General features: G+C 35.9%; 1 protein-coding gene across 8 annotated transcripts in view; it reads right to left on the bottom strand.

Annotated features, from left to right (window-relative positions):
- Kiaa0825 (KIAA0825 ortholog) overlaps positions 1 to 22,885 on the bottom strand; it is a 419,703-nt gene that overhangs the window by 297,254 nt on the left and 99,564 nt on the right. For all 8 annotated transcript variants that reach the window (XM_070031074.1, XM_070031077.1, XM_070031075.1 and 5 more), the window contains one exon: positions 14,884 to 15,045. In XM_070031074.1, the coding sequence (XP_069887175.1) occupies positions 14,884 to 15,045 (162 nt within the window). The remainder of the gene's footprint in view (positions 1 to 14,883; positions 15,046 to 22,885) is intronic.

Here is a 22,885-nt window from a genome sequence, read left to right as displayed (position 1 = left end):
CTTGCTCATGTAACTGTAACCCCTCTGTACAGCACTTTTACAATTAAAATTGTACAAAAAAATCTTCATTTTGAAAAATAGACTTTACTCTCTAAAGAAGTTTTAAGTTTACAGAAAGGTTGAGCAGAAAAATATGCTGTTCCCATACACTTCTTCTTGCCCTAAGTGTCCCTATCATTAGCATCTTACAATGATGGAGTCCATTCATCACAATCGATGAACCAAAGTTGAAATGCCATTCTAATGTTACAAACTGATGTTTATGGTTTTCATTCTGGTTCATTTGTTTAAAATTATTAGCACAAACTAATTGTACAAAGGGGCTTTGTTATTATATTTACAACACACATACATAATGTACCTTGATCAAAGTCACCCTATATATGTTATTCTTTCTTAACCCCTCTGTATCCTACTCCCTTCTTTTTAACCATTTTTATGGATTTCATTAGGCTATTTTTAAAATATATTTAATATACTTCTATGATCACCCACTTTTGTGTTATACTTTGCCTCCTAACTTTTTGTGATGTGAAATTCTGTGGGTTTTCTTAAATATGTGGTATCGTGTATCCACCACTACTGTATTGCATGGAATAATTTCATTGCTCTAAAAATCCCCTCTGTATCACCTATCTATTTCTCATACTCCCTCCCTCTTTTCCCTTTCCTCCCCCCTCATTTCCCATTCCTTCACCTCCACTCTTAGAAAATAAGATCTATTCATGGTCTCTATAGTTTGCTTTCATACAGTATGTAGTCTTTTTAAGATTGCCTTCTTTCACTAACAATAAATTTGTAAGGTTCCTCATGTCTTTTCATGGCTTGATATCTTATTTATTTATACTAATGGATACTATTCTATTGCATTGATATACAACAGTTTGTTTATGCATTCATCTACGGAAAAAAACAATTGAGCTGCGATTATGATTGAAGCTAATGTAAATATTTATATGTAGGTTTTGATGTGGACAGATTGTTAACCTCATTTGGATAAATATAAGATTGTAAATTGCTAGATCATATCGTTCAGTATTATAAGATATTGTCAAACTCTATTCCAAAGAGACTGTGCCATTTTGCATTCTTCACAGCAATGAATAAGAAATCCTTTTGCTGGCAGTTCCGGGAAGATGGCGGAGGAGAAGCTGGAATCTGAACAAGCTCTCGCATAGAAAGCAGTTTTAGAGTTCCAGTGAACAGTCCTAAGCCAGAGAATCACACCAAGTGTGCCATCACAGGACAGAGAGTTAGACAAGAGAGGGGAAGCCAAGACAAGGAGACATATCTGAGCGCCTGCCAGCAGCCGCCACGGCGGCGGCAGGGTCGCAGCGGCGACCGCAGCCTCGGCCATACCTGAGCGCTCCCGCTCACACAGAGAGTCCAGGACGAAGGAGCCAGACGCAGCGGGCCAGAGGATTCTACTCAACACCAGCAAGAACAACAAGGAGCGGACATCTTCATCCTGCAGTTTGCAGACCAGAGACGACCCAGGATCCAAGACTCTGCGTGAGTACAAGCCCAACGTCCTCACTCCTTCTCAGGGAGCAGAGGAGGGAAGGCCACCCCTCCCCCCCCCCCAGCACCGGTGATCTCCATCTTGGATACCGACAAAGCTCGGAGGAGCTGCCAGCTCCAAACCAGGCCTTGGAATAAAACGAGTCATTTAGCAGGTCACAAGAACTTAACGGCGGCAAAGTGACCTGCCAGACTCGGCTCCATCCAGGGAAAAGTCACCCAGCTCAGGCACCAGCCATTGGAGTGGCTTTCCTCACTGGGTAACCAGAGCCAGAGGCTGCCCCTCCCTCTAGCAGCCTCCACAATGAACTGAAAAACAGAAACCCTGAGAATGGCTCTAGGCTGGGCTCTGTGAGTTTTTCACAAAATAGCCCCAGGGAAAAGCTACTGTTTGTTGAAAGGCCTCAACTCTACCCAGAACCTAGCCTCATCACCCCTCTTTTGTGATTTTCAAAGCAGATCACCCTCCCATTAACCTAACCTGGGAGGGGGGATCTCAAAATCTTGGGTAAAGCAGAGCATTTTTCTGCCTGTTCCAACAAACTGACTTAAGAAACCAATCAAGCCACAGGACCTCAAGCTGACCAGAGACTCCAACAAGAGGCTGGTTACAGACAAAAGGGAGATACAGGATTCGTCCCACCCCTCCAAAAAAAATAAAAAAAAAATATCAAAGAACTTTTCTTTTTTCTTTTTTTGGTACCTTATATATATATAAAATTTTTTTTCCTTTTGTAAAACTTTTATTAATCTTTAATTTTTGGCTTTTTTGAAAAAATAATTGTTTTCCAGTAACTTTTTTTTCCCTCTTATAATTTTTATTTTAGGAATACGTGAATGTGCGTTTTCCTTTCTTTTCTTGTCTTCTTTCTCTTTTTCTTTCTTTCTTAATTATCTTTTTGTTTTTTGACTAGCTCTACTGAACTTCTGATCTTTTTTTTCTCCCTTTCTTATCCTTTTAACCTTTTCCTCTCTTTTGTTCTTCTGTATGTGACTTAACTCTTGTCTTGCACATCCACAGATAAACCCATAGTTAACTAGTAGACCCTATCCCCCATTTTGTACACACTTAATCCACAAATTTATTACTCAATCTAAAACCTCTGAGACTTAAATTCCTTAATAGCAGTACTACCTCTTTGTACCTATATAATATTTTAAGCATTTTTTAAGTTTTTCACAACTCCTCTATCTCCCTCCTGTTTTCTCAATATATTCACATTCCTCTCTAAATAGATGGTCTTTCAATATCCATAACTATATTAATTTTTACATTTTTATTTTTTTTCTGGTCTCTTTTCATTTCCCGTTCCCTTTCTTCTTTTTCTCTCTCTCTCTACTTACATCCTACCCAACCTATTTCCTGCATTGAGATTAAGACATAGTTATCTCTCCCTGTGCCTCCCCACACCAATCTATTCCTATTTTTTACCCACATCTCTCCCTAACCCTAAAAATTTTTGGTTTTCCAAATTCTTCTCTGTGGTTCGAAGCCCATTAACATATAGTTGTTTGATGTTGAATAGATATATCTGTTGAACTAGATTGTATCTGTAGACTATTGACTGTATAAATGCAAACGCTGGTTGATGGTTGCCTTAAGATAGTGTTCTAGCACAAAACTGGTGCTATTTTCATCTCAAATGGGCAGAGTAAGCCGGAAAGACACAAGAAAAATGGCAAATCCAGATATCTCAATTCCCAATCTTGATAATCAGGGGTCAGATCAGATAATGAACAATCCAGAGGAGAGTTCCCAAATAGCTCTACAAACACTACTGGCAAACATGATAAATGAGAAGTTTGACAACTTACAAAGGACTCTGTATGAGAGTGATAGGGAGAGAGAGGAGGCATCCCAAAAGTTTATACAGGAATATCATAAGCGTGAGGAAGCTACTCAAAAACTGATACAGGATTTGCGTGAACAACTTGAGAATACTCAAAGAGAAAGGGAGGAATGGCATGAGCAGGCTGAGAACACTCAAAGAGAACTGCAGGAATCCCACGAACCGGAGGTAAGAGAACTGCAGAAATCCCACAAATGGGAGGAAGCTAATCAAAGAGTAATTCAGGAATTGAGAGACCAGGTAGAGAATACACAAAGATCACTAAAGGCATTCATGGAATCCATTAACAAAGAGCTGAAGGAAGTCAGGGAGACCACAAAGGGAATGCTGAATGGAACCCAACAGAAGGAATGGGAGTCCAAAGAAACCATAACCAATCAACTAAGTGATTTGAGAACAAACACTGAACACCAAATTAAGAAAGTAAAGAAATTCAAACAAGACCTAAAACAGAGCTTCAACAAAGAACTTGAAGCCATCAAAGCTGACCAATTAGAAGGAAAAGAGATAAAAAACAAAGTAGAGAGTCTTGACAGCAGGTTAGACCATGCAGAAGATCGAATCTCAGGGATTGAAGACAGCCTAGATATTATAGAGAAAGAACATACAACCATCCAAGACAAGTCCAAGAAATATGATAGATCTATCCAACACCTGGAAGACACCATCAGAAAGCCTAATCTAAGGATAATGGGTATAGAGGAGCACCTAGAAACAGAAGTTAATGGTCTAGGAAATTTGTTTAACAGGATCCTAGCAGAGAACTTCCCAAACATACAAAAAGATAGGCCTATTCAGATACAAGAAGCTTTTAGAACCCCAAATAGACCAGACCAGAATAGGACATCCCACTGTCACATTATAATCCACACAGGATCAACTCAGAACAAGGAAAAGATCCTTAAAGCTGTCAAGGAGAAAAGGGTAATCACCTATAAAGAGAAACCAATTAGAATCACCTCAGATTTCTCAGCAGAGACAATCAAAGCAAGAAGAGCCTGGAATGATGTATGCCATGCCCTAAAAACAAACAATTATCAACCAAGAATACTGTACCCAGCTAAATTCTCCTTCATAACTGAAGGCCAAATAAAAACCTTCCATAGCAAAAAAAAATTGAAACAATACATCTCCACCAAACCAGCCCTACAAAAGATTCTTAAAGATGTCCTACACATAGACCGCAACAAAGGCCAAGAAACTGCACCCAAACTGAGAATCCAAGAACCATAGGAAGAACCCAGTTTTTGCAGCCCCCAAGAAGGTGGATAACATGGCAGGAACTCCCAAATACCTCTCAGTCCTATCTCTTAACGTTAACGGACTGAACTGTCTGATTAAGCGACATAGACTGTCTAGTTGGATTAAAAAACAAGACCCTTCTATCTGCTGCCTGCAGGAGTCACATCTTGCCCGTAAAAACAAACACCTTTTCAATGTTAAAAGCTGGAACAAAATCTACCAAGCAAACGGCCCCCATAAACAGGCGGGAGTTGCAATCCTAATATCAGATAAAATAGACTTCAAATTAAAATTCGTGAGAAGAGATAAAGAAGGTCGCTACATACTAATTAAAGGATCTCTCCTTCAGGAGGATATCACAATTCTAAATATCTATTTGCCAAACAATGGAGCACCCAAATTTATCAAAGAAACACTACTTTCCCTCAAATCCCATATAGATCCAAAGACATTAATTGTTGGGGATTTTAACACACCACTCTCCCCACTAGATAGATCAACTCGGCAAAAACTCAACAGAGAAACCGCAGATCTAAACAGCTGCATAGATCAACTAGACTTAACAGACATCTACCGAACATTTCACCCAGCAGCATCAGAATACACGTTTTTCTCAGCAGCACATGGGACGTTTTCTAAAATAGACCATATTTTAGGCCACAAAGCAAACTTGACTAAATTCAGAAACATTGAAGTTAAACCTTGCATTCTCTCTGACCACAAGGGAATAAAATTCGAACTCAACACCAAAAGCCACCAAAGAAAGTCCGGTATCACATGGAGGCTGAACAACACACTGCTGAGTCAAGAGTGGGTCATGGAAGAGATTAAAAAGGAAATTCAAATGTTCATGCTATTCAACAAAAATGAATACACAAATTACCAGCTCTTCTGGGACACAGAAAAGGCAGTACTCAGAGGCAAGTTTATAGCTCTGAGCTCCTACATCAACAAATTGGAGAGATCTGAAACTAACAATTTAATGACACATCTAAACCTCCTTGAAAAAGAGCAGCAAAATAAACCCCAATCCAATAGAAGGAAAGAAATAATCAAAATTAAATCAGAGTTAAATGAATTAGAATCCAAAAAAAAGTATAGAAAGAATCAACAAAACAAAGAGTTGGTTCTTCGAAAAACTTAACAAAATTGACAGACCCTTAGCAAATCTTATCAGAAAAAGAAGAGAACACACCCAAATTAATAAACTCAGAGATGACAATGGAAACATCACCACGGAAACAACCAAGATTCAGAACATTATAAGGGAATACTTCTCAAAACTTTATGCTAATAAGTTTGACAACTTGACAGAAATGGACCTTTTCCTAGCAAATATTGACATGCCAAAACTAAACCAAGATGAATTAAACCAGCTTAACAGGCCCATATCAAGCATTGAAATAGAAAGAGCAATAAGAGACCTCCCAGCTAAGAAAAGTCCAGGACCAGATGGTTTTACAGCGGAATTTTACAAGGCCTTCAAAGCAGAGCTCACACCAATACTCCTCCAACCCTTCAATGAAATTGAAAGAGAAAGCTCACTACCCAACACATTCTATGAAGCCATCATAACCCTCATCCCAAATCCAGGAAGGGACTCATCAAAGAAAGAGAACTATAGACCCATTTCTTTGATGAACATTGATGCAAAACTTCTCAACAAAATTTTGGCAAATCGACTTCAACAATTCATCCAAAAAATCATACACCGTGATCAAACAGGATTCATTTCAGGGATGCAAAGCTGGTTCAATATACCCAAATCAATTAATATTATTCATCACATCAACAGGAGCAAGAATAAGAACCACATGGTTATCTCAATAGATGCAGAAAAAGCATTCGACAAGATCCAACACCCCTTTATGATGAAGGTTTTGGAAAAATTAGGAATCCATGGAACATTCCTCAATACAATAAAAGCTGTATATGACAAACCTACAGCCAGCATTATACTCAATGGTGAAAAACTAAAGCCATTTCCTCTTAACTCAGGAACAAGACAAGGATGCCCACTCTCTCCACTTCTCTTCAATCTAGTATTAGAATGCCTAGCTACAGCAATAAGACAAGATGCAGACATAAAGGGGATCCAAATAGGGAAAGAAGAAATAAAACTCTCCCTCTTTGCAGATGACATGATCTTGTATTTAAAGAATCCCATAGACTCCACTCCCAAATTACTCAAGGTGATTCAAAACTTTGATAAAGTATCAGGTTATAAAATTAACCCCCCAAAATCAATGGCTTTTCTGTATGCCAACAATGAGAAAAGTGTGGCTGAAATTAGGAAAGCAACTCCATTTGTATTAGCCCCACAAAAAATAAAATACCTAGGAATTAACTAAAGAAGTGAAGGACCTCTATGATGAAAACTTTAAAATCTTAAAAAAGGAAATCAACACAGAACTTAAAAAATGGCAAAACCTCCCATGCTCCTGGATTGGAAAGATTAACATCGTGAAAATGGCAATACTTCCCAAGGCTATCTACAAATTCAATGCAATACCTATCAAAATTCCAACCTCATTCTTCAAGGAAATAGAAGAGGCAATCCAAAAATTCATATGGAACAATAAAAGACCCCGAATAGCAAAAACGCTCCTCAATGGAAAGAACACTGCTGGAGGAATATCAATACCAAATTTCAAACTCTAGTATAAAGCCATAGTAATCAAAACAGCTTGGTATTGGCATAAGAACAGACCTCAGGACCAATGGAATAGAATTGAAAACCCAGAAATGAACCTACAGACCTATAGCCATCTAATCTTCGATAAGGGAGCTAAAACAATAGAATGGAAGAAAGACAACCTTTCAGTAAATGGTGCTGGCAAAATTGGTTAACTACATGTAGAAAACTTAAGCTAGATTCTTATATATCACCCTGCACCAGAATCAACTCCAAATGGATCAAAGACCTTGAACTCAAAGCAGACATTCTGAAAACAGTACAGGATGGAATAGGAGAAACCCTAGGTCTCCTTGGCTCAGGCCGAAATTTTCTGAATAGAGACCCAGAAACACAACAAATCAAAGAAAGGTTGGACAAATGGGATTGCATAAAGTTGCAGAGCTTCTGCAGGGCAAATGATATAGCTAGCAAGATCAATAGAAAGCCCACGGATTGGGAGAAGATCTTTACTAGCCATACAACGGACAAGGGTCTCATATCTAAAATATACTTGGAACTCAAAAAATTAAACCCCCCAACAACAAATCCTCAAAGAAACAACTGCCCAATAAATAAGTGGGCGAAAGACTTAAAGAGAAACTTCTCTGAAGAAGAAAGAAGGATGGCCAATAGACACATGAAGAAATGTTCAACATCCCTAGCCATAAAAGAAATGCAAATCAAAACAACATTGAGATATCACCTCACTCCAGTTAGAACAGCAAAAATCAAGAACTCTAACAACAACAGATGCTGGAGGGGATGTGGACAGAAAGAAACCTTACTTCATTGTTGGTGGGAATGTAAACTTGTTCAACCACTTTGGAAAGCAGTATGGAGGTTCCTCAAAAGACTTCACATAGAACTCCCCTATGACCCAGCAATCCCACTTTTGGGCATTTACCCAAATGTTTACAAACAAGACCACACTAAAGCTACTAGCACAACTATGTTTATTGCAGCATTATTTACCATAGCTAAGATATGGAACCAACCCAGATGCCCCTCAGTAGATGAATGGATCAAGAAAATGTGGTATATATACACAATGGAATTCTATGCCTCCATCAGAAAGAATGACATTGCCCCATTTGTTAGGAAATGGAAAAACTTGGAAAAAATTATATTAAGTGAAGTAAGCCAGGCCCAAAGAAACATAGGTCCCATGGTTTCCCTTATTTGTAATATCTAGTATATGTATGAGTCAAGCGGAAAAGGTCAGATAATGTGATGTCAGGAAAATGAACCCTTAGATGTGTATTTTAAGGTTTTTTTCTTTCATGCATGTGTTTCTAATGCATTTATAAGATTATCTCTTTGTTGCTTTGTATGTCCCTCATGCACAGTATAACCCCTGCTTTCACTATATTTGATGTCAGTATAACTTGTGGAGGAGATGGGGAAAAACCAGTTGTTTAAGGATACAGGTGGACCTGTTGCAACAATGAGAAGTACAAGTTGTCATGTCCAAAACGAGCTTTACAACCTCGGTGCGGGGGTGGGGGGGGGGTGGTTGGGGGGGAGGAAGGGGGAAGGGGGGAAGGAGAAGGATTGGGATTGGGGGCGAGGGGGGAGGCTGGGAAGGGATGTGAAGGGTAAACACAGGAGGAGGCTGCAATGCTTGGTAAGAAATGTACGCATTATCCTGCCCATGCAATTGTAACTCCTCTGTACAGTATGTTCACAAATAAAATAAAATTAAAAAAAAAAAAGAAATCCTTTTGCTAACACGTTAGCCATTTAAGCATTTTAGCCATTCTAATAGGTGGATTTAGTCACTCTGATGGTGGATTTTAGCCACTCTAATAGATGTGCAGTAGTATCCTATTTAAATCCACATTTTCTTAATGACATATCATACTGAATATCTTTTCATATACTTATTCACCATCTGTATATTGTCTCTGGTGAGCTTTCTATTCAGATATTTTAAAATCACGTTGTTCTCGTGTTGAATTTTTAAAAGTCTTTGTATAATTTGGGTACAAATTCTTTATCATATATGTGCTTTGCAGTTCTCTTTTTTAAGTCTGGAGATTTCCATCTTCTTTGTGACCAAACCTTTTTGCTTGATCACTTGAGAAATTTACCTTCCAGCTTAAAGACACAGTTTAAAGGAGTCTCTCATATTATTACTGTGATAGCAGTAAAGAAAAATAAAACCAGCTAAGTGCTGCTGGCTCACATCTGTAATCCTAGATACTCAGGAGACTGAGATTTAAGAATCACAGTTTGAAACCAGGGCAGGAAAGTCCCCTGAGACTCTTATCTTTATTGACCACTCAAAACCTGGAAGTGGTACTGTGACTCAAGTGGTAGAATGATAGTCTTGAGTACAAGGAAGCTCAAGGACAACACCCAAGCCCTGAGTTCAAGCCCCATAACAGACAAAAATAAAAAGGAAAGAAAAAGAAAAAGAAAACCTAAAATTTACATACATGAATAGATTTAATTGACAACTGTATGCACCAATGGAAAATTATTCAGCTAGTAGAAGGAATTATGTTCATTTTCTGCGTAGTTCATAAAGAATATCTTCATAATATGTTAGTGTAGTATAGGAATATATGTGGAGGTAGTTCCTCCTGGAATGTAGAAGAGTGAAGTAGAAAAATAAATCACAATTTTACCTTATGTCATTTGTCCCATTCAAGAGCTCTATAATATTCATATAGTAGTATTCAAAACAATTTGAAAGAAGAAAAAAATCATAAAGCTCAAGTTGTTAATGACATGTAAAATGACTTGGATTCCTAATATCATTTTACTGTTTCTGTAGAAAGCTTATAAAACTAGCTAATTTAGAAGGTATTTACTCTGGAAGAATAACATGAGTTTGAAGTAAAATTGTCCTAGGTCATTTTATGGAAATAACTGCCTGCCATTGGGATGTTTGTATCTTCGGAAAAAAGTTAATTATCTTCTATTTATTATTTCATTCCCAAATACATTATGTTTATTCATTAAATGTAATGTGCTCAGATGTTTATATAAACCATCTGCCTATTTTCAAGATGAGTAAGAAAAATTATAAACTTTTAAACACTTTTTTTTCTTTCTTTTTCCTGGTGCCTACTTCTAGAATGAGAAAATTATGAGGTAATTATGATAAACTTTAAAATACAATTTTCCCCTCCCCTAAATTTAAAAGACTTTTTTTAAAAAAGCTTAATTTTTATACCATAGACAAATGGAGTGGAGAAGTAAGGTAAGATTAGTAGTAACACTAAGCCTACACCAATAAATATTTTGTGATTTAGTTGTGTCCTTTTTATATTTCTTTAGGATTAAAAAATGGCCAACTTCAAATTTTGGCAATGTAAAATGTTATGATTCCATGAACACTTGAGAAATTACTGCACATGTTTTAAAACATTGAAATTTCAATACACTTAATATTGTCAATTTTTGGCTCACCACTGTAAAATATAGTTATCTACATGCGATCAACAATGGTTTCTCTAAGAGCATGCCTAGATTAAGAACCTCAGGAGAGTGCAGAGGGTCACAAGAATGGCAGCTGCTCAACAGCTTCCCCTACAGAGTTCTCTTTGGTTCATTTTACACTTCTGGTTAGTTTCCACACTGCTGCTTTCTTTCATAGGGAGTGGAGGTTGGCAGTACTTCCCTGTGACATCCACTTTCACACCCAAATTGGTCTTCATAGATTCCCATTGTGTGCACTTCAAAGCAACTTGCCTTGTTGGCAGCTCTAAGTGGGAACTACTAGTCTTTCTTTTCTTCACTGTTTTTTTCTGGCTCACACGCAACCTCCCACCAAAAGCTGAATCTGTAGAAGAGACTACATCCAAGAGATAATACCATGAAAAAGTATGAAGAGAAGCCCAGGTGGCCACCTTGCAAATTTCCAATGTGGAAGCCTTCGACCTCTCTGCCCAAGAAACAGCTAAAGTCCTAGAGTAATGAGCTTTACAAACCCTAGGAGCCTCTTTACCTTAACTACATACGCCTCCCTAATACAATCCCTTAACCATCTAGCTAAGGAACTCTTAGAAGCCATTTGACCCCTCTTAAGACCCCCTAAGAGTACAAACAATCTTTTAGAAGATCTGAAATCTTTGATTCTTCTGAGACAAACCCTAAGTGTTCTTCTTACATCCAATTGAAGCAGCCATTGCGCTTTGTCATTGCTGGGGCTAAAGAAAAAGGAGGGCCAAGACATATCCTGGTTTAGATAAATCTCAGATGCCACCTTTGGAAAAATCGAGGAACTGCTCGGAGGACAACTTTATTTTGAAGGAGTATTAGAAATGCACCACAAATCAAACCCAAGGCCAATCCATAAAATATCATCACCTAAAACAAACACAGTAAGACATTATAACATCAAATAACATCCTATCGTTCTCTGAAATAATGAAATTAGAAAACTGTAAGTCACAATCAAACAAGATCAAATAAATAAAAGTATTAAATATCCTTTATTTTCTCAGAAAATATTTTTTGGTCTCTACTAAACCTCTTCTTCAAATTCAAATTATTAAGAGAACTTCCAATCTGGTTGACAATACAGTAGAAAACATCAAAATAGGAAATAATAAATGTAGCTAATCATCTTTATATTTTATCTACCTGATGTTAAGCTTTTGAATGTTTTATAATCTTCTGGATATTTAAAAATAAAATCTTTACTTTTGCCATATTGTTTGGGTTTGATAGATATAGTGCGCAACTTTTTCCTAGTTAACAAAATGTGCTCCATTCAAAACAAACTAGGAACTAAATGACTTGTTCTTTTTTTCTCATTTTCTCCCACAAAAGATTTTTTAAATAAAACATTAACAATCAGGAATATTCCATAGTTAGTTTAAGATTAATTTGGTTTCTTCCATTATCCATTTCAATGATAATGAGGGATCCATTTCTTTTTCTTCCTTATTTAAGAAACCAATGCCTTTGATATTAAGTAATTAATTTAGGTATGCTGAATAAAACATTTAAGATTTTTCTTGACAATTTCTTTCAAGATAGTTCTTTGCTGAGATCCATTTATATAAATTTATATAAATCCATTTATATAAATTTATGTCAGATTAAATGACTCAGCTTTCTTACACAAATATTCTTTTCAAAAACTATATATATATATATATATATATATACACACTACTAGGGGATGTCTAGTACTCAGACATTTCTTATACCTGCTACTCAAAAGTCCTTTTGTAGATGATCACATTTGTAATCATCAACAAATATGTTTGCGTCTACACTATTATTAATGTCATAGTGAAGTTGCTTTTATCTGCCACACAGCTGACAAACATGAGGTAAGACACTATTTGTAGCATAATTATATATTTGTTTTATTGATTTTTTGCAAGAATGGTAACTGTTGCTCTCAACTACACAGTATTTGCAATTCTCCACATTGACTGATCTTAATCTCATGTGATTGAAGAAGCTCTTCCTTTTATCTCTTTTTTCCTTAAATCAACAAGTTATATCTTCGCTTCAATTCTTGATCACTTCAGTTTTTACCTTTGTAATTGTTTTCTAGTGAAATTTTAATGTTAAAATTATGTTTTAGAATTGATATAGATTTCCAATGGCCTGGTTCAGTATCAAGATAAGATAATTAGAGATGGGTAGAGTCTTAGATGTCTTGCAGCTCATTCTGTTTCTTGATCTTCAGAAAACATCTACTAAAGAGCTGGATGAGAGATGTCTATTTTAGCTAGGCAGTATGAATGACCAAACGTCAACTTTTGGAAGCACCAAATGTCATCAATAGGATGCCCTCTTGCTCTATACAGAGCTTTATGACCATATATTAGCTCCATCTAGGAAACTTAGTAGGTTTGAAGTCATTTCCTAATTGAATCCATTTTTCATTCTTTCATTTAAATAATTATTATACTTTCTGTACTATCTTATTTTTTCAGGTTTAAAAATCTATAATCTACCTTTTGTATTCTTCAAATTAGCTCCAGGACTGGAAGAAGAATTGTTATGGCTTGGGCATAGTTTAAATAAGCTCCATAAAGTTTCATGTGTTGTAAGCTCTGTCATAAGTGTTATAGTATAAAAGTGGAAATCGTTGGAAGAAATGCTCTCAGGAGAACCCTCATCAGAGCCACCATAATACATTTGTACTTTCACCATCTCAAATTATGGCTAAATAAGCCCTTCCCCTTTACAAAGTACACATGTTCAGGCATTTTGTCACAGCAACAGATAATGCCTAATATTTTGTTCTACAGAATTTATTTTCTAATAATCCCAACCTAAACTTAACCTGAAACATAGAATACTAGTGAACTATGCTTAATATAAAATAAACTCCAACCCTAGAACTGCAATAGCAATATTTTTGTGAGGCAAAGTAAAATAAAAGCAATATAAAAATATGTATGTTGAGAAAGCTCCATGTAAGTTTTACTAAGACATTGGGTTTGGGGGTTGAAATTTTGAATTATTAATTTCTTGCCTCTTTTACTTCCTTTTTCAGATGAAGTATTCTCCATTGGAATGATACCTTGTAAAAAAAACACTGTAATTTTTTATAAAGATGTACAATAAAAATCCTTATTAAATATGGTTATCACAACAGATAATATACAGTAAACATTAAACAGATAGCATTATGTCTTGGAATTCTACCATTTGTAGAATTTACCCACATGGCAAAGCTTTCTTCAATGTTTTGTAAAGACTAACTAAACTTAGGTTAGCATATTAAAATAGTTACAGTATAATTTTAACAACTCACTTTTACTGTTCATGATATGAAAAACTTCTACTTATATATAATAAATCATTCAATTGTCACAATTTTACATAATATTGGAATCAGAAGCAATTAATCTTAAACAGCCATACAAAAAGAAAACTAAAGCAATCCTCCATGATTACTTAAAATCTGACATTGAATAAGATTTTTCTGCTCATGGCAGAAAGGTGGGGGCAGGAAGGGATAGCGGGAGAATAACAAAGGAGAGGGTAACAATGCTTGACAAGAAATGTACTCATTACCTTACTCATGTAACTGTAACCCCTCTGTACAGAATCTTTACAATAAAATAAAAATTAAAAAAAATTCTGCTCAAGATCATCTGTTGAAGGAAGTACCAGTACATCAGTGTGCTTAATCTCTCCATAGATCAGTTTTGTTCTTTTTTAAAAATTGATCTGAGTGGGGTCCCAGTGGCCCACACCTGTAATCATAGCTACTCAGAAGGCTGAGAGCTGAGGATTATGATTCAAAGCCAGCCCAGGCAGGAAAATCGATGAGACTAATATCCAATTACCTATCCAAAAACTGGAAATGTAGCTCAAAGTGGTAGAGCACTAGTTTTGAGCACAAAAATTCATGGACCCAGGCCCCGACTTCAAGCCGTAGGACCAGCAAAAAAGATCTGATTTTATTAAATAGTTGATTTGCTAATTTGATTTAAGGAGTCAGACAAGTGTAAAAGAGAAAAAAGTTATACAAAAGATAGACAAAAATGAAATGTACACTAAATTTATCTAAAGAATTTTATTTTGTAATTTGTTTTCAAATAATGGCATAGATTCAAAGTAGCATAAAGCAAAACAGATAAATTGTAGATTTATAAATTAGTATATTACCTGAAGACTTCCTTGGCACTATAAGTGATGAAAACATTCCTTGAAACAATTCCTGAACATCATTTTCCAGCTTCAACAAGGATTTTACGAGGTGTGACAAGAACTGGAGTTCATCGAAGGAAAGAGATAAGTCTCTTCCTTTCCCTGGGCCTTCTGGAGTAACTGTGAAGAGATCAGTAATGTTGTTTATTTTAGTGTTTTTCCAATAAGTATTAGGATGATCTATATGATTGCAAAAAAAACATCAAACTAACACCAGTGGGCACCAGTGGCTCATGTCTGCAATACTAACTACTCAGGAGGCTGAGTGCTCTAATCTTAGCTACTCAAGAGGTTGAGATCTAAGGATGACAGGTTGAAGCCTGGCAGGAAGGTGTGTAAGACTCTTCTCCCCACTAAGCAAGCAAACAAACAAAAGCCAGAAATGGAGCTATGGATCAAGTAGTAGAGTACTAGCCTTAGGAAGAAAATGCATAGAAGTTTAGGGACAGCGCTCAGGCTTCTGAGTTCAAGCTCTAAAACTGGCATACACACAAAAAAATTACAGCAAGTTGATTCATTAACAAGCACATAGGAAAATATTTCCTTCTGAGAAACTGGAGATAAAATTTATGTCTAGTGAAATTATGAAAAATAATAAGCTTCATTTTCTTATTCTTTTTTTTTAGGGGGGGTCCAGTCGTGGGGCCTGAACTCTGGGCCTGGGTGCTGTCCCTCAGCTCTTTAGCTCAAGGCTAGTGCTCTACCACTTGAGCCTCAGCGCCACTTCCGGCTTTTTTCTTTTTTCTTATGTGGTGCTGAGGTATGGAACCCAGGGCCTCGGGCATGCAAGACAAGCGCTCTACCACTGAGCCACCTTCCTAGCCCATAAGCTTCATTTTCTGAGTCATAAACAGCAATGTAATTTTTGTTGTAAAAAAAAATCACACCTTACACAATTTTGATTTTTTTTAAGTCTACCATATGAATCTAATTATGAGAAAGTATCACAAAAACTCAAAACAAGAATATTCTCCAAGGGGCTGGGAAGGTGGCTCAGTGGTAGAGCGCTTGCCTTGCATGCATGTAGTTACGAAAAGAACATTTCTGTTTATAGGGAATTCATAAAACACATTAAAATATATATGAATAAATGTTTGCAACCTTCTTTCAGTTCAAGAAAAATAATTGTTAGGAGAAGAGAAAAACCCTAAAAGGTAGAATTGTGGTAAAATATTAACACTTAGAAAATCTGGTTAAGAAGGAAAACTAGGAATTATTGGTATTATTTTGGCAGTTTTTTATATAAAAAAAGTAGATCTTAAACTAAAAACTGAAAGGAGTATCAGATGACATCATAACTCTCCAAATTTTAATATGTGCTGTGTCTGTGTGTTTAAAAAATAACAAATAGGGGCTGGGAAGGTGGTTCAGTGGTAGAGTGCTTGCCTCATATGCATGAGGCCCTGGGTTTGATTCCTCAGCACCACATAAGCAGAAACAGCTAGAAGTGATGCTGTGGCTCTAGTGGTACAGTGCTAGCCTTGAGCTGAAGAGCTGAAGGAGAGAGCCAAGGCCCAGAGTTCAGGCCTCATGACCACAAAATAAATAAATAAATAAATTTGTTAGTTAGACATAAACTACATAATTCATGAAATCATATTTCAAAAATCACTCCTGTCTAAATAATCATGATATCTATTATCTATATGAGAATAATACAATGTAAAACTAAGATGTACTTTTATCTCTTGTCATCCTACTGTTTTATTTCAATAGAAAATACATTACTTTTAAGAGTACAAGGAACAATTCAATTATTAAATATCCATTTTGTTGCTTTCAGTTTATATTGATATTACCTAATGGTAGTTTTAGCCATGATGTCATGGTTAAGGAATCTTTCTCTTATGATTAACACTTCTTATAATAGGTATTCAAAGAATGTCTTGAGAACTAATTATAAATTGAAAAATTTGTGAGCTTTTACAAAGTAAGCAATAAAATGTTGTTAGAAACATTGAGTGCCATCAAAAATTGTAGGATGACTACATGTGAAAAAAGATTACTTTATTACATAGATACAGAAGGAAAGTTCCAGAAATGTAACGATTTTATAGGCAATCCACTTCATTGAAACATTTAATTACTGGCATCAAACAAATGTCATTATGGCACAGGCTTTCACTGAGGACCAAAAAACATAATGATATCTTACAGATAATATGAAGGTATGTACTAACTTCAATCATTAAATCAAGTCGTGTTCTTAGTTTTTTAAAGCTTTAATAAATCTACAAAAACTCAATTTCATCTCTTCATTAACCATAATCTTTTTTTTGGGGGGGGGGGGCCGGTCGTGGGTCCTGAACTCTGGGCCTGGGCGCTGTCCCTCAGCTCTTCAGCTCAAGCCTAGTGCTCTACCACTTGAGCCACAGTGCCACTTCTGGCTTTTTTTCATTTTGCTTATGTGGTACTGAGGAATCGAACCCAGGGCCTCATGCATGCAAGGCAAGCGCTCTACCACTGAGCCATCTTCCCAGCCCCATTAACCATAATCTTACATTTATTGAAACCTATTTCCATAAACAGCCCTACCTATCACTCTTCCAAACGAATGCCAAAGCACATAAAATATACAGCTAGAAACATAACTAAGATTTTGTCAGAGGTTTTATCCACCACATAAAAAGGAGAAATGAAAAAAAATTGTATTCTATTTAGTCATTACTTGATTCCCACTGGGCCTGCTTAGTTTATTGATTTATTTTAAGCTTTGTTTATGGAGATAAGAGACTAGCTTAACTTTCCAAATCTAAAAATGCCTATTTTACCAAACATTTTGAGAGCAATTTCCAATGTCTATAAGAATGTTTCATTATTCTTTATTAAGCAAATCACTCCCTTATCACTCATGAAACCTTTATTAGCTCAATTCTTTTGAAAATACTGTAACTATTTATAGCATAAGCAAAGAGGTACTCCAAGAAAACCTTTGAGTCAAAATACTACAGCCTGAATGTTACTTGTTTATATGTAGAGTCTGGAGCTATCTACATGAGGAAAGAGGCCTTACCTTCATAACCTGGAATTAGAAGGGCCTTGCATTCCAGAAAAATGCCAATATTGAAAAGCAAATCCTTTTTAATTCAATGACTCTTTCTAACTTATTAATGAAAGAGACAAAATAATATGTATGACCTAAATCTAATCATTTTTCCCCAAAGAAGCAATGACTATGGTAGAAGCCCATTAATTAGTAGTCCTTATTTCCTATCACTATTAGCTCAGTATTTTCCCCAGGGGTTTTATAAGGATTCTTAATTTATGGGAAAATAATTCAGTGATAAGTTCATTTCATGAAAGGCCAATTAAAGCAAAATTAAACACAAAGGATGGGATGGCATTTCCCAAACTTATTTGACTTATTTCCCCCTCAGTATCTCATAGGACTAGAGCCCTAATCATTACACCTTAGCTCACAATTCCTATTTGCTGAAGCACGTCTATTTTTCTGTCCCTTAGACTCTTCACACCTAACCAAATTAAAAAAGGATTTTTCCCAGCAGAAATTCTCTTTTACATCTTCCTTCATTAAATTAATTTCTTTCCCTCTTCTTTTTCAACATGACTTGTGTTTACTCCCACATCACTTTCAATCAGAAAACCTTATCCCTACAAAACTTCATCAGGATCATGTCAATCCAACAAACAACTTTCTCATCTATCAACATGGCCTTTATTTCTTTATCATTAAATTATCTATCCATCTAATTTATTTATCTAAATAAATCACTCGGGAATCATCTTGCTTCCAAAAAGGTTTGGACACACATGTTTTTAGACAGAAAACTGTTTGGTCTGCCTGCCAATCATTGCTGTAAAACATCTGAATAAATGACTGCTGTTTGTACATTGAGTGCTGATTCTTGCGAAATACAAATGTCACTTAAATCTCATTAACATTATAAAAGAAAAATTTACTATTGACTATCAATGAAAATAAATAACAGCTACATAGTTGAGGAGTTTGTTTTTTTCCTTCTATATAACTTCCTTTCATCACTGGGATCACAGGTGCATACCACTGTCTATGGAGACACGTGGATCTTTTTGCTCAGCTGTCCTGGCACTATGATCCTCCCACTTTCAGCTCCCTTTCACCTTGAGATGACAGGCACATGCCATTGTGCTCAGCTATGGGAAAAAACGGTCATGGAAGCTTTCTGCCTGGGCCAGTGGAGAATGACAGTCTTCCCATTCTCTGCCTTTCAAGTAGCTAGGATGACAGGTAAGAGCCACCTGTTCACAAAAGAAGTCTGGAAGAAGTCTTTAAAACATATTTTTATAAATGTTTGACCTGAGCATAAGAACTACTCAGAAAAAAAAAATCAAATTTGTTTAGACACATACCATCACAATTTATTCCCATAAAGCCAGAGACTATATCCTATTTTTGTTGCTATTGTTGTTTTCATTTATATGCAGGGTTTCAGGGTCCAAAATCAGTTCTCACAAGGTAGGCATTTAAATTGGCATAATAAAAATAAATAAATAAAATCATCTAAGACCTAGAAATGGCTAGATTTGGCCCCAAACCAAGATTTTTATACCTAACCCTAAAATGTATTATTGAAAATAATAAATATTTAAGCTTGGAAATGAAGAAAATAACAGTATCCTATAAAGAGTTTGACAAGATAGATTTGAAGATTACTGGCTAAGAACCTAATGAAGCATATTGCTGAAATTCAATCTAAGATATGGTTTGGGGGTGTTAAAAAGTATACTTTAGGAAAAATTTCACCATAGATTCATATCCATCTATTCATATGCAGCTAGTCCTAAGATGAAATATATTTTTGTGTGTCTATATTAATATATAGAGATATATTCCTCATAATGAATACAGATTACTGACATATATTTAAGTGTTTTTCACCTAGAGGCTGATTGAAAAAATATTAGCTTCATTGTCTTCTAGTAAAATTTAGCATATTGAGCATAAATCTAGAGAAATATTAAAGCTCCTTTCATTTGCTATGCAACAAAACACGATTCTGAATACATATCCAACTCCAGTTAATTCAGATGAACTATGAAAAAATCCAGGTAGCAATGGAAAGTACACATATAATTTTCTAAAACCATTAGCAACATAATTCTTGTTAATAATAGCATTAAGATACTGGAGAAAATGAGAAGCTACAAAAATCAGATAATCTGAAGCTGGTGGATGAGAATAATAGGATAAAGAGCACATATTTCACTTTTTCCAAGAAAAAGAACATTAGCCTCCCTGCTATTGACTGTAAATGGATCCATTTTCAGTGAGGAGGTATTCTCAGTGCTGCCAGACAAGTGATGCAAAAAGAGGTGACACACAAATGCTTTTGAAAGTCTTATTATTTCAGATGAAATTCATGACATAATCCAAATGGAATATATTTGTTCCAGTAAAGAAAACTTTTAAACAGCATTATAATATGAAGTCAGCAGGAGCCGCATTAGGTACAAATAATAAGCAGTTCTTTTCTCAGGATCCAAGTCACTTCCTGAGAGCAGGTGGAACTTGGAACTCACGAAGGGGCTATGAGAGGCCTGGAAGAAGGCTGGGCCTCCCTGAATGCTTGATTCCATGGAATCCCAGCAGGGAGGGAGCAAAATGTAAACACCACAATCCTGAGTCTGTACAGAACCTTCTTTGTCATGAAAGCCTAATAGGTAGCAAAAAAAATCTTGGCAGATCTACAAGCAATGTTTTCACCACATGCACTAAGAAGAAATTGAAACTGTCTTTCCCTTTTTCTCCAGCATTATCTTTGTAACCTTTACTTGTTTTGCAAATTTATATGACTAAGAAAGCATTTCTTTATTTTTCAGAAATGGATACATTACATTTTATCTCTTCTGAAGAGGATTTTGTAAGTATCAACCAATGTACATAAGGTACAAGGAAATAGTGAATGAGTAAATAAATGATTAAAAGATGTAGTTATCTATGAAATACCTATGAAGTTGTATGGCAACAGAATCTGACAAAAGTCCAATACATGGAAAATTCAGATCTCCCACGGGTGCCAAAACCCTTCCTGTAAATGGTGAGAAAGTAGAGAAAGAACAGTCATCATTAGGGAATCCAAGCATTTAGAAGTTGATGACTCTGAATTTAAATTCAGCAATCATTTAACTATTTGAAATAAAAAACTGAATTCCTCCCTCTTTTTCTGCCTTGCTCCACTACCACCACCCACTATCCATTTTACAATGGGTGTAAGTGAGTGCTTCCTCTAGTGCCACAATCAGGAGTATCAGAGATAGTTTATGGAATAGCTAACACATGGAATCGTGGATTCAAGTCCAGTCACAGGTCCTTACTAACCTCATGATTTTGGATAGGTTGTTTAGTTTGTTTAAACCTCAATAGTGCAAGGGTGGAGTGCAAGGGAGGCAGGAAGTGTTGTGTAAGTGGCAGAAGCCAGTCCAGACCCCAGGCCAGGTTAGACTCGTAATCTTCATACTCCTTAATATTCTGACTCTCACATACCCTCACTTTAGCATATACTGTGTCATATTATAGTTGTTAATTTGGGAGTTGTTTCCTAAAACTTTAAGTTCTTGATAAGCACAGGTGGTTATATTTTTCCATCATTATTGTTTTCCCATTATCGATCAGATTGCCTAGATGAATGATTCATGTTGGTGTCAGAAATAAAACTAGTGGTTTTCAGCTCATTACATTTAGCTTTATTCATTAACATTTTATTAGTGTGTTTAGTTTATTAGTGTTTATTTCATGTTAAATTATGTGTTTATCTTTAAATAACTTCTATTTCATGTTAACGTCTATATAATACCTTAAATAGGAAAGAATTGGAAATACCCATAAGTGCTATATTAGAGATCAGTTTTATCATAAGTACTTTACATATTATTTTAGTAAATAGATTTTATCTACAAGGTTAATTAATATTCATAAACTTGAGTAGTTACCCTCTTGCAAGACCTTCCATTTCATCTCTATGTCAATTCTTTGGCTTTCTGTGTTTGTGTGTGTGTACGTGTATGTGCACCATCTTTGTTAGAGTCTACTATAAACTCTGTATCTATACCCATAAAAACAATGTTTTGCACATATCCTAATAGGTGATAGTCTTAGGGTTGTACTGATCATTAGGTTAAATGATCTTGACTTGTCTGAATTTTTCAGAAATATCAGATCCCACAGGTATTCCTGACAAGCGTTTCCTTTGCAAGAATAGGACCAGTCCAGCTTCACTTCATATGATTTTTTTGTAGGTCTTCTATTTCCTAACAAATGGGGCAGTGTTGTTCTTTCTGATGGAATCATAGAATTCCATTATATATATCACATTTTCTTGATCTACTCATCAACTGAAGGGCATCTGGGTTGGTTCCATATCTTAGCTATGGTGAATAATGCTGTGATAAACATAGTTGTGCTGGTAGCTCTAGGATACCCTTGTTTGTGATCATTTGGGTAAACGCCCAAAAGTGGGATCTGGGTCATAGAAAAGCTCCAACTCTTCCATGAAATTGAAAATGAAAGTTCACTATCAAACTCCTTCTATGAAGCCATCATAACCCTCATCCTAAAATCAGACAGGGACACATCAAAGAAAGAGAACTATAGACCCATTTCTTTGATGGCCATCTATGCAAACTTCTTAACAAAATTTTGGCCAATTGACTTCAACAAAACATCAAAAAAAATCATACATCATGATCAAACAGGATTCATTCCAGGGATTCAATGTTAGTTCAATGTATGCAAATCAATTAATGTAATTCATCATCAACAAGAGCAAGGATAAGAGCCACATGATTATCTCAATAGATGCAGAATAAGCATTTGACAACACCCCTTTATGATGAAGGTTCTGGAGAAGCTAGGAATCCAGGAATCATTTCTCAATACAGTAAAGGCCATGTATGAAAAACCTACAGCCAGCATTATACTTAATGGCACAAAACTAAAACCGTTTCCTTTAAACTCAGGAAC

Source organism: Dipodomys merriami, unplaced genomic scaffold, assembly GCF_024711535.1.
Source record: "Dipodomys merriami isolate MVZ:Mamm:240054 unplaced genomic scaffold, mDipMer1.0.p SCAF_20, whole genome shotgun sequence".
In the NCBI taxonomy this organism is placed as follows: domain Eukaryota; kingdom Metazoa; phylum Chordata; class Mammalia; order Rodentia; family Heteromyidae; genus Dipodomys; species Dipodomys merriami.
Note: the sequence above shows the minus strand (reverse complement) of the source record. Positions and strands in the feature narration are given on the sequence as shown.